The sequence below is a fragment of the Coptis chinensis genome, chromosome 8 (assembly GCF_015680905.1).
Source record: "Coptis chinensis isolate HL-2020 chromosome 8, ASM1568090v1, whole genome shotgun sequence".
In the NCBI taxonomy this organism is placed as follows: domain Eukaryota; kingdom Viridiplantae; phylum Streptophyta; class Magnoliopsida; order Ranunculales; family Ranunculaceae; genus Coptis; species Coptis chinensis.
The window spans coordinates 82615705-82632370 of record NC_141463.1 but is presented as its reverse complement, the minus strand read 5'-3'; the positions used below and the strand labels follow the sequence as shown (position 1 = coordinate 82632370).

Here is a 16666-nt window from a genome sequence, read left to right as displayed (position 1 = left end):
AGAAGTAATTATCACTTATACTCGGACATAATTATTTGATATGATTTAAAAATAGATGGACTCAAAATGAACTATAGACACATGATCACGTGCAATTACTGAAAAAATTGGAAATCTCGACATAATTTTTTTTATAATCCAATATATTAAATAACACATAATTGTAAACATGAATGATATCATAATCCAAATATTTATCTAACTCATTCTTTTATATGAGATTAGTAGTATGCAATTGAAACCGGATTTGGGTACCTTTGATTTCGATTCAGGTTCGGTTTCGGGTTTTTTAGCACTTTTAAAGTGTTTAGGGCTAAATTATCGGGTCGGTCCGGGTTTAGAGATTGTGACCAAACCCTACCCTATGTATTTTGGTTTTGTTGGGTTTGGGTTCGGGTTTTGTCGGGTTTGGATAGGGTTAGGTGAGGGTATTTTGTTCGGGTTTCGGGCAAGATGGACATCCCTGCCCTAAACCCAATCCTACTAGACAAAGAAAAAGGCCTTCAAAACAAAACCCGGCCCATTCACCAAACAGAATTCAGACAGCGTTGCAGGAATACAACGCTATAAAATTGGGACAGTTTGATTGATTACCTCATTATTATTATTAGTATTTCTTCAAACAAAAGTTAAACCCTTCTCTTAAACCGCTCCATTTTTCTTCTTCAAGTTAGTCTCACTCTCATTTCTCTCTCTCGCGTTCAATTTCATTTCAACATTTCATATATCCATGTCTTGTTTTGTTCCAATTGTAGAAACCCCATTTCCCATTTTGAGTATGGGGAAATAAATAATGCACACATGTACTGTAGTTATTAAGTCTTGGTTTTCTTGATTTTTTTTTATATGCTTGTTGCCCCTATATCCTTATATATATATATATTGTATTCAATGTAAGTTTATCAACTAGGCATGCTTTTGGCTTCTTGGTGATATAACATGCATGAAAAAAAGATTATAATTGATGGAGCAATTTTTAAACTTGGTGGGGAAATGAGTGACTATTATACCAAGATCACTTAAAATGAGGGACCCTTAGAAGATATTACATGGTATATGCACACTCTGGTAATATAATTTAGATATATCTGGCCTTGTCTTACGATTTGTGTGCCTTGCTTGAAATGTGGAGACTCTAAACAGTGAATATTACTTTGTATAAATACTGGTTTTATTATAGGAATTCACTTTTCAGGTACACAACTTTTTGTATTACTCAACCGATGTTTCATATTGATTTCCAAGTGACTGAAAAAGAGAGAGGAGGGAACACAAATTAACGCTTTCTGAAAGAATCAGTAGTTTTACTATGGTGAGCAGCAGTTTTTCCGTGCGAAATTTGAGTAAAACTGATCTTGGTGGGGTGATTTTTGGCTGCACGCAAAGCACTATGAGGGAATGCCTTGTTAGCCAGCTTTTCGGTTAGTCACTTTCTATTTGTGCAGCAAGTCACTTAACTTTGTAGTTTGCATTGTTACTATCACTAATCATTGGAACATAGAGAACCACCTTTTTCTTGTAACTAATAGCTAGTTCTTATATGCTGCAACAATTTTCAGTTTATCTGTCATTTGCTAGTCGATTCCAATTAAACACTTTGCACCTCAATTGTGGTTGTGCTTGTGAAGCCTTGTCATGTTCACGAGTATCTCTTTTGTTCTTCTTTTCGTTTGTTCTTTTGCATCTTCATAGGGTTTGACAGACATTATACTCTATTTTGATTGTTCTGAATTTTGATGGTATTTGCTAGTTTACCAATAAAAAAAATTGGAATGAAATAATAGTTCCTCCTTCTTTTGCTTCTTGGTAGTTTTGATAGACATTTGTCCTCTCTTTTGGTAGTTTTGATATTTTATAGTAGTCACTAGTTTCCTCTCAGTGCATTTTCGTAATCACTGATTTGAATTTGCACTGGTTTGGTAGAAAATCTTATTTTTCTGCTTCCTTTTGATTACTTCTCTGGAGCATATAGAAGATATTTCTTATTGCTATTTTTGTTAATGTTATTGTCGGTATGTTTGGAACAATAATATTTTTCTAAACTGAACTTCATGTTTTATCATCCAACATCTCTCTCTCTCTCTCTGCATTCTTGTGTGTGTGTGTGTGTGTGTGTATAGTTAACCCTTGAGGCAGTGGGGTGGGGGTTTGAGTAGCAACACATCTCATTGCTTCTGATAGGGAACAGTTGACTTCCTTGTTGTATAACAGTGGTTCCCTAATGGGAGTTGTCATAAGTATAGAGGTGGTGCAGCAGTGACACCACCACCTGCTACACATATGCCAAACATTAAAGATGGGTATCAATGCCTAAAACCAAGGGTTAGGATGTTGATCTTTAGTCTGAAACAGTAGTGAAGGACTGAAGGTGCTCTCAAGCAAGTTAGCCAGGCTTGGGAGGAGATCTGAATGGTCCTTACAAGTGCTCAGGTGGAGAGCGTTAAAAGCGTCTGCTGTTTTTGTGTGTGTTTTAACTTTTAAGCTGCGGATTTTGAGATTACGCATTCAAAGTGGTAGGACTTTTGTTGATTCTGCAAGGAAAAAAGAAAACTTATGTTGGTATATACCAACAAAATGAAGAAAGAAACAAAGTCAAAGACATGGAGAAAAAAAATAGAATCCAAGAGAATAAAGTTCTGGAAACATCACTTACTCTTGCCTTAATCGGATTTGATTTAAAGTAGTATGGCTTAATCTTCCTTCTGGGCTCCAGGCCTAATGTCCACATAGAGGCTACAGAGAAGGAAAGCATAATTTATGTTGTTGGTGAAGGATTGAAGGTTTGGCCCAAAGGTCTTGGGATCATTTCCTTCTTGCATCTAGGGAAGGAATTTTAAGGGTTATGGAATTACTTTTAGGATAAGTTCTATTGTACGATTAAGATAAGGTGTTGCAGATGTTTTTGGTTCAAAGGATGAGCTTTAACTTCCGAAAGGGATTTCTTACGAGTCCTTAGGAATTCGTATAAGGAAGGGATAGGGTTAGAAAAGTTTAGCGAAGCTGTGAAAATGGCCCATATAGCATATTGACTGAAGTGAGCTAGTGTTTGCTGTCCTTGCACCTTATATTGCATATATGCGGAACTTACGGCAAGGCGCTGTTGGTCACCTTTGCTAGCCTCAATCACTAGAGTTGCCTTGACATGTACAACTGATTTTTTAAGAGGGAGAGGATGATAATGGTGAAATTAATCTTTATCAGAAGTGCTTGCAAGAGTCGAGGAGCAAGTCTTACATTTTTTTAATGTCTTACCACTTTTTTTTCAAGTTTTCACACTCCACTCATCAGGAAATAAAGAAGTATAAGCTTTATAAACTGATTGAGGCTTAAGCTTTGCAATCAGATGTTACATTCGTCTGGAGGACTGGCTTTACTTGCTTCATGACAGAATTAATATGCACATTGACAACGAAATTAGATATCATTGTTAGTCGTGTATATAGAATTAGAATGGGGACAAGCTTTACGCTGTTTTCCTTCTTTCTTCCCTTTTCCCAAGAGGGGAATGGAAGGATCTTGTGGAAGTTGTAATTTTCTTTTATTTATTTCTTAAAGATTTTTGGCTAACACATTCAAGAATGTTTGACAGGTTTACCAGGACAGCATATGTCGTACGTACAGAATATTGAACCTGGTTTACCTCTATTCCTGTTCAATTATACAGAGAGAAAGTTATATGGAATCTTTGAGGCAGAAAGCCATGGAAAATTGAATATAAATCCATATGGTTGGAGCTCAAATGATTCTGAGAGAACCAAATATCCTGCACAGGTAACAATTTAGAACCCCATTATTTGGCATTACTGGAGGGTGATGTCTAATCCATGCTGTTTATTTCACTAAGGTCCGCGTACAGACAAGGATCAAATGCGAACCTTTGTTGGAAAAGCAGTTCAAGCCTATTATTGCTGATAATTATTTTACGTCTATCCGGTTTTGCTTTGAACTTGACCGCTACCAGGCCAGTGCTCTGATCTCATTGTTTGCACCTTCTCCAGCACTTGGTTGGGTTGCACCTTCTCCAGTACTTAGTGGGATTGCACCTTCTCCAGTACTTAATGTGATTGCACCTTCTCCAGTACTTACTGGGGTTTCACCTTCTCCAGTACTTACTGGGGTTTCACCTTCTCCAGCACTTAGTGGGGTTGCAAAATGGGTTCCAAAAGTAGCTCTGAAACTTGATACTCCTCTTTCTGAACAAAACCAAGTATCTGAGATCCATTTGGATAAGGAAGAAGTGGAAAATGAAGAGCAGATTATATATCTAAAGCTGAAAAAGTTGGCTAGTGAATGTCAACATGGAAATTCTTCTGGTACAGATCATGTTGCAGATATTCCTGTCCCTTGTACAATGAATGCTGAGAATGCAGAGGATAAAGGTGCTCCAGAAATACAATCAAGTGCAGCAAATAAGTGTGAAGAACCCCCAACATCTGATCTACATTTAGTCATAGCTCAGGTGATTCATATCATAGTGCTCCTTTAAGCACTCGGGCAACTTTCTTATTATGTTTTTTGTTTGTTTGTTTGTTTGTTTTTTGTTTGTTTGTTTGTTTGTTTTTTTGAATTGTAGTCAAGGACTCAAGGTACATGAAGATGCACGCTTGAGGATCATTCAATTGCTTTAGTAGCCTCAAACAACATATTCATAGTGAGATGCACTAAGGTGCAGGTCTCAGTGATTTCGCTGAATATATGTGTATCAGTGTATGTATAGAACAAGAAAGATCCTGAGATAAATAAGAGAAAAGGGAGGGTGAAACTTAGTTACTATGATCTCCTCACGTGTTCAGAAAAAGAAAAATAGTACAAGTTGAAACTAGAACTACCTAAGAAACTGGGGAACTAATTCGTTTTAAGCTAACTTACATTGACACGGATAGGTGTGTTGGATATGGATATGAAGTGTCAGACACGGTGAATATAAAAAATTGAGGTTTATCAACATACAATGTGTCCGACACGGACATGTGGATACATATCCAACACGGATTATTTTTGAAATATGGTGTGTTCATGTTACATGGGTTTTAAGCATAATGCCAAACGATGATGCCTTCACTAACTCTCTACTTAGGCTAGAGCATACAAACTTCACCATCACAACTCACAAGCATGATTTCCAGCAACTAGGAAAAAGTGAGCTAGACCAGTTGTACTTTAGCTAGAAGCCATTGTGTTTCGGTGTTGCTCAATCTTTGTATTTCTGGTTGCTTCCATCTATGGAAATTCCTTTAGTCATTGTTACGTACATCCACATAACTATTTAATTTATATTTCCTTCCATAGGGTTGCATTTCATGGCTACATGTTATAAATTCTGGATCTATGACTCATAATTTAAAACTTTTAGCTTTGAACAGTACTATCTTATTTATCTTTAATCGTACTCTTAGGAGATCTGAGCCTCTTAGAATGCAGTGCATCTTGTGCTAACTACCTTTTTCTTGTGGTCATAAAAATATCTGTTAATATCTTTATGCAGTTGGAGCAAGGAATAGAAGGGTTGAAAGATTTATCACAGGAACAAATTCAAAAGACGACTGTGCTGGAGAAGAAAATGGTACATATATTTTCATGTTATGTACATCCCAGATACTTTAAGTTTTTCAATTAGTAACCAAGGTTACTACAATCTTTAGATTTGTTGAAGCCCTTGCAGCTTCAGTACGTATTGCCAACTAATATGAAATAGGCTGTCTGCTTCTGATGCGAAGCATTACATAAAACAACATGCAAACATGTTAGCTAGACTCGTGTGAAATATGATCGTTGGTTTACGACAGCACCTCGACATGGGGAGACAGCTGACTTAGCGATATATATTGTACAATATTGATAAATGTTTCACACTGGTCTGCGAGATGAAAATATAACTTCCTAGTTCCTGGACTACCAATATGTATATCAACCATCTGGACAGCAGATCTTCATCTCTAAATAATAAGTTTAAATACGTCCTGACACGAGTTGGGCTTGGATGTTTTAATGTCCCAACCTGTTCTTGCCTCCGTTGTCGTACTTATTCTTGGAATTAATTTACTAGTTGGCATGTCAGGCTGAATCAGAATTGGAACTCTGTCATGTAAAAGGGCGTCTGAAGCTGTTAGAGTCACAGTTGGAGATATCCACATCCACGTGTGTTACTGGAACAATAGCAAACTCATTTGATGAGCTTCATTTAAGCGGTGGTGATGAACGAATATTTTTATTAGGAGGATATGATGGCAATACATGGTTATCTGCTTTAGATTGCTATTCGCCATCTCATGATACTGTAAGTTCTCTTCGACCAATGATCACTCTCCGTTCACATGCCGCGGCAGCCGTGTTAAATGGTCACATATTCATTTTTGGTGGTGGAAATGGTGATATGTGGTATGATACAGGTATTAGTTATTAGATATCTCTATTTACTCGGTGGATATAAAAACTCTGGTCTTCACAAGGAATTGACATTTCTTCTTTTTTCTTCTCTGAAGTTGAATCGTACAGTCTATCAAGAAATGAATGGACCCCATGTCCTCCGCTGAATGTTGAAAAAGGAAATTTAGCAGGAGCTACTTTACATGGCAAACTATTTGTGATTGGTGGTGGAAATAGAAGTAATTGTCTATCAGATGTAGAAATGTTTGACCCTTTTCATCCGCAGTGGGTTCCTATCCAGTCAATGCTAGAAAAGGTAATACCATTCAATGTTTTGGTGCACTTTCTAGTAACAGAAAAAGTACAGGAATTTTCATACTATTACTGGCATAATACCATTAACTTACCAAAATCAACATACTTTTTGTGAGTATGATTCTGTAAACTACGCTGCGGCTTAATTGCTATTTCAAGGTTACCAAGTCTAGGTTTTTTTAGGGTCTATGTTTCTGATTTATTTATAAATACTATTGTTTTAGGTTTTAATTTTCCAAATTGTCTAAAATTATAGTGAACTTGCAGGCCTTTGGCCAAATTGGTGATTAATTGTTGAAATTTGTCTGTGAGAGAGAAGAGTTTCCCTTCGTGGATAGATTGTTAATTTGCAGGGAGATTACACGGGAGAACTTATTGTTCCCTTTGTCATGATGGTGAGCTCAAAGTCCCGTTGTTGGCCACAACAACTGGGGTGAACTAATGGCTCACAATCCATTAGTTCACGATTCTTCCTTGTCGCAATCATATCTTTATTTGCATGCAGGTGCATCACTAAATAGTGTATCGTGCTGAAAAGCCTTCTGAGTCAATACCCTGATGGATACCCTTTCAGACACCACAACTTAAAGGTATTAGAAATTTAGAATAGTCATACTCGATCACCTGACTGGAATCTCCAAACCGACTTTTCAAATCCCTCCCGAAGGCATCCCCTTGTTTTTTTTACCAAACCCCTATAGCAATGTATCTAGCAATGGCTTTGACATATAATCAGCCCCTAGAGGAAGACCTTACTCCTGAGTACAAGTGATGCCTGAAAATTGGTGATAATTTTCAGGAGAGATATGTTGGTGATCTTGGAAGTTACTTTTTGCTGCTTACACACATGAGAATTCTGAAAACTTGGATTCATATTTTAAGTCTTGTGGTAATTTTTGTTGGAGAGGCAAATGCTTTAGATTATTAATTTTCAGTCCAGGAAGCTGCTACAAAGGCAAAAGTCATAGTCGAGTTCTTTGCAACCACGGGTCAGTGCCATGTTCTACTATTGTAGACATTTATTGCCTTAAATTTGAGGTTGAATTTTTCTTAACAGAGGAGAATAATGGCGGTGCATCTATGGGTTTGATGTTTATTTCTCATTTTTATTTTAATGTTTAATAAAGTGTGGCAAAGTGCGAGTACAATTAGCGTTGGGGTCAAGTTAGAAGTTTCTGTTTTGGTGGTGTAGCAAGATACCCAACTCTATAAAACGGTATTTTGTAATAGTTGTTGATTCTGTGTTGACGAATGAAGATTAAAAGAAAGACTTTTATGGTTTTCTAAGAACTAGGGTGCTATTTAATACGTGTAGAACTGAGTAATCGCTGCTTCCGCTGTTTAAATCTACATCAACAAGGTAGACACGTCAACAGCTCATGTCTAAGGCCTCTAGAGATGCTTAAGAAAAACCCATCTTTTGACCATTGATCAGGATGGGGAAAATCCGATCACACAAATCTCATGTTCAACTTTCTCTCCTTCAAATTAAACCCATCGTTACATGACTCTGGTAACATTAACCTTGCACGCCAAATGTGTTGCCACTAACATTATTATACCTTGTGCTTGCATCTCAGTTTCATGCATTTGATTTGAATTATAGGTTAGGCTTTTAGAACTACTCATTCACTGTCGGAAAACATTTTCTTACCGTTTTAGTATCTAGTAGAAAAGAAGTTGTGTGACGTGCTTTTGGATCCCTCTAAGCATCTTGTCCCCATGTAGGATCTTATGGATTCTGTTAAGCATTTTGGGTTTAAGCTTGCACTCGTGGCTCTTCATTTTTCTTTGACCCTGTTTTTCTCTTGTATTGTGGATCACCTCGTCGTACACAATTTTTTTGATTGGTTTGTTAAAGCACCTCAAAGTTTATTGGTCACCAGTGGTTATTTGGAGATTCTTATGTCACCTTCTGTAGGTAGTGTTCTTTTAATAGAAACTGAAGCTTTTTATTTTTCATATTTTCTTCTTCCAGCGGTTTGCTCCTGCTTCAGCAGTATTGAATGGTGCAGTCTATGCTGTTGGCGGATACGATGGCAGGAGCTATTTGAAGTATGCTAAATTTCTCTTTTCTTATTTATACTCATTTCTGCTAGTCAAATCCAAATTTAATTAAATTTTGGCGTTTTGGGGCATTAGTAGTTGAACTAGATTCCTTAAGTACATTTCATCTTGCTTGGGACGTCATAAGAGGGTTGCGGCTCATACCGACTAATAGACTGATTTATCACTTTGAGCAACACTTCACAGTATATTAATGTTTTTTATTTAAGAATTTGTAAATGAGATGCACTATTTACTATATCTAGGCGGCATTTTATCCAATAGAGCTCTGAGCTGCAAACCTCTCCAAAAATAAACAAGTTGGTCAAATTCTGGTTCCACCCCGCCCGATCTCTGTGTTTAAGGGGTTTTAGGTTGGGAAGACTACAAGGTTTTGAAAAGGATGGGTGGATTGTGCATGATCATGTGAACTTATTACTGCTAGAGCATATCTGAAATGAAGTCGTCTTCTTCATGTCCCTTGAGACTTCACCATATGAAAGATGTGGCTAAAATATATCTGAGAATAATATATGCATTAAACACCTGTTTTGAAAGTCAAGTAGCAGAATTCGCAGAAATTTATGACTATTACCAGATATATCAGGGCGTGCTAAGCCGCTTTGGATTTCACTTTCCACATTAAACATTAAGGATCACTGTGTTTCATGACTTTCATCCTGTTGATGGTCCGATTTAAGAACTATTCGCTGACACAAGGGTTGCAAAATCATTTTGGGTAAAGGAAATTGTATACACTATACAGTGTTGAGCTTGATTTAATAAAGTCACCATTTAAATATATGAATATTTCCTATATTGGATTTCTCAAATTCTTTTTTGTGCTGCCACAGATCAGCTGAAAGGTTTGATCCCCGGGCAATGTCGTGGCAGTGTATTCCTAGTATGAACACAAGCAGGGGAGGCCATTCCCTGGTCTCTTTTAAAGAAAAACTGTAAGTTCATCAAGTTACACATTTGCGTGGTTGATTTTATTTATATGTTGTCTTGTGTACTTGTATCTTACAGCTGTGTACAATGATGAAATGTTGATTTTTGGGACCATCTCTAATGGTAAATCAACATTGTGCATCTCTGATTAGATGGTTTTAATAGGAATTTAGGTATCAGAAGTTTGGCAATGATTGCGTCTGTCAATATTGTATATAAATGCATTGCATTTTTACTTTCCTATGCTTGGTTGCGCAATAATTTTAGTAACATAGACTGGAGTCTGACATCAATAGTTGACAACTTTCTTCGCAGATATGCCATTGGGGGCTATGATGGAATTAGAACCGTTCCAAGCGTTGAGGTATTCGATCCTCGCTTTGGCTCATGGACATATAGTGTTCCGATGAATGAACCAAGGGGATATGCTGGAGTTGTTGTGATTGGTGAATCAATATATGCAATTGGAGGGGTGCAAACAGGGCCAAAATTTGTTGACACTGTAAGTGACACCCTTTTCTTCTTGAATTCTCTAGCTTCCAAGCATCGTTATGATTCATCTCATATAGTCATATTAACTTACGTAAACAACAGGTTGAGCGTTACCAGGAACACACTGGCTGGTTGTTAAATAATTCAATGGCCATTGGGAAGAGATCTTTCTTCTCTGCTGTTGTCATGTGAGATCATTTTGATGGAAAGGGCATAAATATTGCACAGGGAGACCTAACAGATACAGGGTACAGGCTACAGTTTGCGGTTACATGTGTGATTGCCCATCAATTTTGTTGATTATGATGGTTGATATTTCCTCTGCTACAGAAATACACAATGTATCACACAAATTGAGATCAATGCACGGTTGATTCATGGCTAGGAACTAACCTCGAGATGGAGGTTGTCACTTTAGAAACATATTATGATACATCTTGCCTGTTCATCAACTAATCCTCGTCTTTTTCTTCTCTACAATTTCTTTAACCTCATGTTCCTGCCCCCATGTAGAATTTGTTGATATCTTAGCCAGCATCTGTTTCTACAAGTGTACAATCATTTTAAGTGACTCAGCAATTTTTCAAAACAATTGGGGGTTATATACAAAATCACATTTTGTTGTTATTATTTTTTGTTCTTTTATTGCTTATTTTGCCTGTTCGCGTGGGGGGACAATTCACATTGTTGATCATGACGGCACAACAGATAGAATGGTCGAGAATGTTTTTGTAGCACCAGTTCAGAGGATTAACACTTTTGTCGGCTGTGCAGCCCATGAATACTTTTATCAAGTTACCATTCTCTTACTAGCAATGAGGTCTAATTGAAATCTAATAGCAACTACGATAAAGGGACCACAGATATCAGAATGGTTAAATTTTGCATTTAAGTATATGGATTGCGTTACGAACAGGAACGTGGAGTATGGGTAATGGATTCGGTTAGACGCTTAGACTCGTGCATCAGATAAGAGTGTTTCTTTTGATGTAATTCGATGAAAATGTCAGTTAGGAAAATCTGGTCAGAGGGAAAACTGCACCACAACCATTGAACTGGTCGATGGTATGTGTTATCTAGGATTTGAATGGAGTTGTTTGGTTAAATCCAAGTATCCAACTGTCACTCGAATGAGGAGTGAATTGTTATTGTGCAGGCAGTGCAACTATTTGGACCTCGATGTCCTGACCATTTTTTTCTGAATTAGTTTATAATCCTTTTGGGAACTACTGGAGTCCTTACGGAGCGAGACAGACCAATTTGGATTAATAAGATACTAATCAGAGCATAAATTTAACATACAAACTCTACAGTTTAGACACCTAGATATAAATAAATTATAATGTGTTAATATAATGGACTGACCGAGACCGAGAAACAAACTTAGCTGACAACCTTCAGCTAGTCCCAAAAATAAGGTTTCAAATGGCTGTGGCAAGCGTTCGTCAGGTGTCATAATCCCGGGTTCAAAGGTTTGATCGTGGTAAGAGAAGCAATAATCAGTTTTGTATCATGTTTCTAATTACAAAGACAATCTTCTCGTAAAAAATGCCTGTATAGTAAGATAAGGACTGTTGGTATTAACCTCATTGAAATAGCTCATCAAAATCATCAAACGTTCTAAGAAACCAATTAGCTAAGTTGAGAAGTCTGTGCTCCTCTAAATGTAATTTGCGTAAAACCAGGAGCACCTGTCACCTCACCTCTTATCGTGGTGAACCAGACAGAACTGCGTACAGTTTTGGGAGGACTAAGCCGAGCTTTTATAATGAAAACATGCCAACCAACAAATAGTTACGATGTCAAGTGCAAAGAAACATCTTATGGCACGTTTTCCCCCGCTGCTATCTATAAAAGAGACTTAACAATATGGTTCAAATGCTACACAGAAGAAAAGACAAAAGTAAAAAGCCGCAGTTCCATTATTCTCACAAACAGTAGTTGAGTATCTGAGTCTGAGTATCAGGGTACTATCATCTTTAGACCTCCATCCCTAGTCCCTATAATATAAAGTAATACGAGAAAAAACATGAATCAGATTAACTTATGGATATCCAACATCATCGATATCTACTAATGACATGTACGTAATCTAAGCAGCATATGAAGCTCACTTAATTCCATGAAATGATGGCAAGACAGCAAGAAGAGGGTCTCCATAGCCAATTGCTTCTGCAAAAAATGTAATTAATTAAAGGTGATGAACAAAAGCTCCTTTATTTTCAGCTCAGTTTGTGGTTAAATAAATCAGATATATGGGACAAAAACTACACTAGGTTTGTTTTGCACCTATCCAAAAAGCAGTTAAAAATACATGTATTGGAAGGTAATGCATAGTCCAGGCCTGAGGAGACATCGGGCTTATAATATGCACAGATTCACAAACCGTGAACACAAGTAGGAGGAAAATAACAACCATATAAGAGTCCTCCCCAGTCAATCTGATTATGGTTACAAGGATATGTACAAACCTTTAACCAGTTCTAAGCATATTTTAAATCGAACATAAAATTAGTCAACTGACTGTTCATACTCATCCAAGGAGGTTGCTTATTTGAATTTTTGGAGTTTATCTTGGTTGGACTTGCCAAACGGGCACTTGTAATTTTACATGTGAACCCATGTTTACATTTTAGCTATGATTTTAGCTAGGTTTCTCCTCCATTAATTGTATAGAAGAAGATTCTAAAATATATAGTAGTAGGCTGACAAGTTAACTTACCCCCATCACTGAACAGCAGCTTTAGGACTTCTCCAGCAACATCCGACTGCATGATAAATGTCAAGAAGAAATAGGTGTAAGAAATTGCACAATTCAAAGAAGAGCTGCTACACTTGAGGATGAGGAATATTGGAATATCACCTTCACAGGAAGTTCGGTGCCGAACTGATCCAAATAGCCAATTATCTGCCCTTCTTTAATGACATCACCCTGTGCATGTGGAATTGTGGGTTTGAAATTCACAATATTTAAGTGTAATTTATTTACTCTGCCACAGTCAGCATCAGACCGTAAAAGGAGGGGCTGTGAGTTCTAGGTGATTCTCTAATGAACCTTAGATTTTTAAGAAGAATTAAGTGAATGATATTCCATCTGTACCACAAGAAAAGCTATCCACTAGATTTGGTTAACTATCCTCACAGTCTACCGGCACTACTAATTATTCAAACTTAATATTAATGTAACAGCTAAATATCCTGTTGACTTCAGCAACAAAAGGAGCTTGCTCTAAGAGACCACGCCTGGTAGGCCAGTAACTAATCAAGTGTTAAGGATAAAGTATTAAAGGAAGCTTATATCTCACCACTTTACATACGGGAGGTTGCTTCTTTCCTTTCACCGTTCTTCCTGTTCGAATGGACCCAACCTAGCAATAAGAAAGGGGTGGGGGTATGAGATGATGGTTCAGAATGATTTAAAATACGATAAGTATTTGGGGGAACAATGCATACTGTTGGTGATGAGACTAGAACATATCCATTTGATCCAGAAGCTTCTAAGGATGCTAACTTTGATGACTTCTCTGGAGAGACATATTTAAATGGACTGATGGTCTCTTTTGGTGGTGAGGGTGGTGATGATGTGGGAGCTGATTCGGCTACTGGCTTACTTGGAACTGCTGTTGGCTCTGAAGATGAAATAACAGGTATTGAAGTACTTGTTGCTCCAATATTACGTTTCAGATTCATCTCAAAGTCTCCGATCTGTTCAATAATTTCAGATAACTTTAAACTCAAAACAAAGAAGTCTACATTGTTTTCCTAGACAAAAATAAATAATAAAAGTAAACATAAAAGAATGAAGGAAAATTAAAACAATAATTGAATTAATGAAGGGGAAATGACTAGTGTAAGTGTACAGGGCATTTATTGATCACCAATATATGTACGTGACACGTGTCGTTGTCATTGATCAATTAGCGTATGACCAACCTACTACTGGATCATAACAAACTACGCATCTCAACAGGCATGAGTTGTCCATGGTTTCATACATGAAGCACCAAAGGTCACCACATCAATGGAGCAGTAAATGTCATCACATTCAATAGCTATTAGTGAAGCACCAAAGGAATCTATAAAGGAAGAAAGTGGTTATAAGGACAGGGGGAGTAAAATTCTAGGCTTCTTTTCTATTCTCTTTTACTATGGATACAATCTCCTCCAAACTCAATCTCTATGAACTACGTTTAGCTTGATTCAAGTTCATCCATGAAGAACTTGATATGTAGGCATCCCTACTGAATGGGGCCCAGCCAAATATTTCTCATAATTCACGTTGTTTTCTATGTAATAAGAGTAAACAAGTTTTACCCTTTTACAGTAGGCAATGTTGCCTCATCAGATCAATAATCATATAAATATTACGTGGTAGTTGACACCATACGCCGCAAGCAAGAGATTCAAGCAAACATAATTTGTTCTAAATAACCAAATGTTAACAGACCCTTTGTTGAAATGGATTGTTAGTACATTTTCACAAAAGCATTATGCACAAAAATTGCAGCCTTCTCTAATCGATTACTAAATACAAGTATTATGAATAACATAATAAAAACTCAATAAGATGAATCCACGGAAAAAGAGGAGAAACAAAATCTAACCTTCAGCTTTAGTTCTGCCACATCTGTCTCATCACAAACCTCAAGGACTAATTCCTGTAATATGCATACAATTAAGTGAATCCATTAAATTAATTGTTTTGCAAATCAAAATGGAAAACGTACAATTTGAGAAATATACTTTGAATGTGAGTGTGTGCTAATTTAGAAGCTGAAATGCTGTCCTATGTAAGTAGAAATGCATCAAGACAAAGTGGATGTGAATAGTTAGAACGAGAACATATGAATTCTCAAAGTTTAGAAGTAAAATGCATCTCATTCAGTGGCTGGTCCCAACTTAGTCAATGTTATATTAAGCAAAAGATCCATCTATCAAAATACTGCACAAGCCACCTTAGTGCCTTCTCACAAGAAAAGAGCTACAAGAATTTCTTGCATTAATGTACACTCACCTCAAATCCCTTAGGGAAAATTGCACCATTTACACTTTTCTTTGCCACTGGCCCATTTGAATTGCTATCCAAAGCAGCTACTGCACTCATGATCACAATGTTTTAGAATGGCAAACAGAAATTATTGTGGCATAAACAAGTCATACAATGTAATCTATCTTACACCTCTATGAAATTTTGTCGATTTAATAGAATCTTATATGGATCTTTCATCTTTTCTCCACTTGATCCAAGAGAGTTATCTTGGTTCTACCATGTGTAAACAAATATCTGATCATTTCTCCATTATATCGTGTGAAAATATAATTATAGCAACTATATGCAATTATAGACAAGGAGCAACAACGTCCCAGTAAAGCTTGAAATTCCTATTGGTCAGCAATTTGTTAATAAAAAGGTCCTAGAAGTAGTTGGTGTAAAACAAGTGGATATGCACATACCATCAGGAGTAGCTGCTACTGTTGTTGTTTCTGCAGTCTTAAAACATGGTAAAAGAGTCCCTTTTCTGGTTACTGGAGAAAAGGAAAGCCTTCCAGCTAGTGGAGACTTATTTGAGGTGGCATTACACATAGGGATTAAACCCGGCTTTTCAAGCATAGCTTGCACATGTGTAACTGTACCTAGAGAACCTGGCATCAGAAATAACAAAGTATGAATCCTCAATTTAGATCTCCCTGTGCGAAATAAGAAAGTTGTTTAAGAGAGAGAGAGAGAGTTACAGTGAAAAGAACGGAGAAGTGGGACGGAATCCATGCGAACAAGTTACAGCGAAGAGAATATAGAAGAGATGAAGGGAGTGTAGGAGGAGCAGTTAATAAGTAGACAAGAGTTTGGTTTAATAATGTTTGTCTTTGAAATGTCCGCCATTCTCCTAAGTTTCTCCACCTGTCCAGCTTACCTCTCTTATTTTAGCCACTTGACCCCTCACAATGTGCATACTTCAATGCCAACAATGAGTGTGTGTTGGAAGTAGGGCTGGGCTGGGTTGGGTCGGGTTGGGTTGAGGTATAAGTGTATAACTGAGCTCAATCCGAGTTTCAAATGTTTCAACCGAGCTCGGTTCAAATATGGTCGGTCTTTCAATTTTCAACCCAAGTCCTAACAGACCAATTCGAACTGGGTTAGATTATATTGGGTTGGTCAAACTTCTCTAATTTTTTTTGAATTCTAATGAAATAAAAGAGAAACTAATTTTGTTATTCTCTCTAAAATAGAGATTCTCAACTTTATTTTTTACAATAATAGAAAATTTGAAAGATGTTGTAAGTACCCTCCGTTCTACAGTAGAGAGCACGTGTCCACATGGCAGGACGTCTTACTTCAGCTCGTCCCATAATATTAGATCGTACCAACGACCCAGCACCCAGATCGTTAGCAGCAGTTATAGCCATTCATGGAAAGATATCAACTAATACAATCTTAGAGCTCAATCAATACCACATTCAAGGAAACATTAATTTTGTAACAACACATTAATGACGA

At 37.1% G+C, this 16666-nt stretch overlaps 2 protein-coding genes across 8 annotated transcripts; one reads left to right on the top strand and one right to left on the bottom strand.

The window, feature by feature from the left end:
* The first annotated feature begins 540 nt into the window (after positions 1-540).
* On the top strand, positions 541-10797 carry LOC147483529 (uncharacterized). Of its 3 annotated transcripts, none has more exons than XM_086581620.1 (11): positions 541-669; positions 1196-1421; positions 3590-3771; positions 3857-4459; positions 5486-5563; positions 6059-6389; positions 6483-6682; positions 8660-8736; positions 9582-9683; positions 9994-10180; positions 10273-10797. In XM_086581620.1, the coding sequence occupies exons 2-11, from the start codon at positions 1310-1312 to the stop codon at positions 10360-10362; spliced, it is 1962 nt and encodes a 653-aa protein (XP_086437746.1). In that variant the 5' UTR covers positions 541-669; positions 1196-1309; the 3' UTR covers positions 10363-10797. The 3 variants fall into 3 exon arrangements, with proteins under 3 accessions (XP_086437746.1, XP_086437744.1, XP_086437745.1); XM_086581618.1 differs by having other exon boundaries at positions 3845-4459; XM_086581619.1 differs by lacking the exon at positions 541-669 and having other exon boundaries at positions 1177-1421; positions 3845-4459.
* A 1112-nt stretch (positions 10798-11909) lies between these two features.
* LOC147483528 (uncharacterized) lies at positions 11910-16121 on the bottom strand. Of its 5 annotated transcripts, none has more exons than XM_086581621.1 (10): positions 15904-16121; positions 15625-15813; positions 15185-15264; positions 14775-14828; positions 13624-13875; positions 13476-13538; positions 13034-13102; positions 12893-12938; positions 12285-12342; positions 11910-12170 (listed from the first exon to the last, which is right to left on the bottom strand). In XM_086581621.1, exons 1-10 carry the CDS (start codon positions 15935-15937, stop codon positions 12164-12166), a joined length of 852 nt encoding a protein of 283 aa, XP_086437747.1. In that variant the 5' UTR covers positions 15938-16121; the 3' UTR covers positions 11910-12163. The 5 variants fall into 5 exon arrangements, with proteins under 5 accessions (XP_086437747.1, XP_086437748.1, XP_086437751.1 ...); XM_086581622.1 differs by having other exon boundaries at positions 12285-12339; positions 15904-16117; XM_086581625.1 differs by lacking the exon at positions 13034-13102 and having other exon boundaries at positions 15904-16095.
* Positions 16122-16666: the final 545 nt, after the last annotated feature.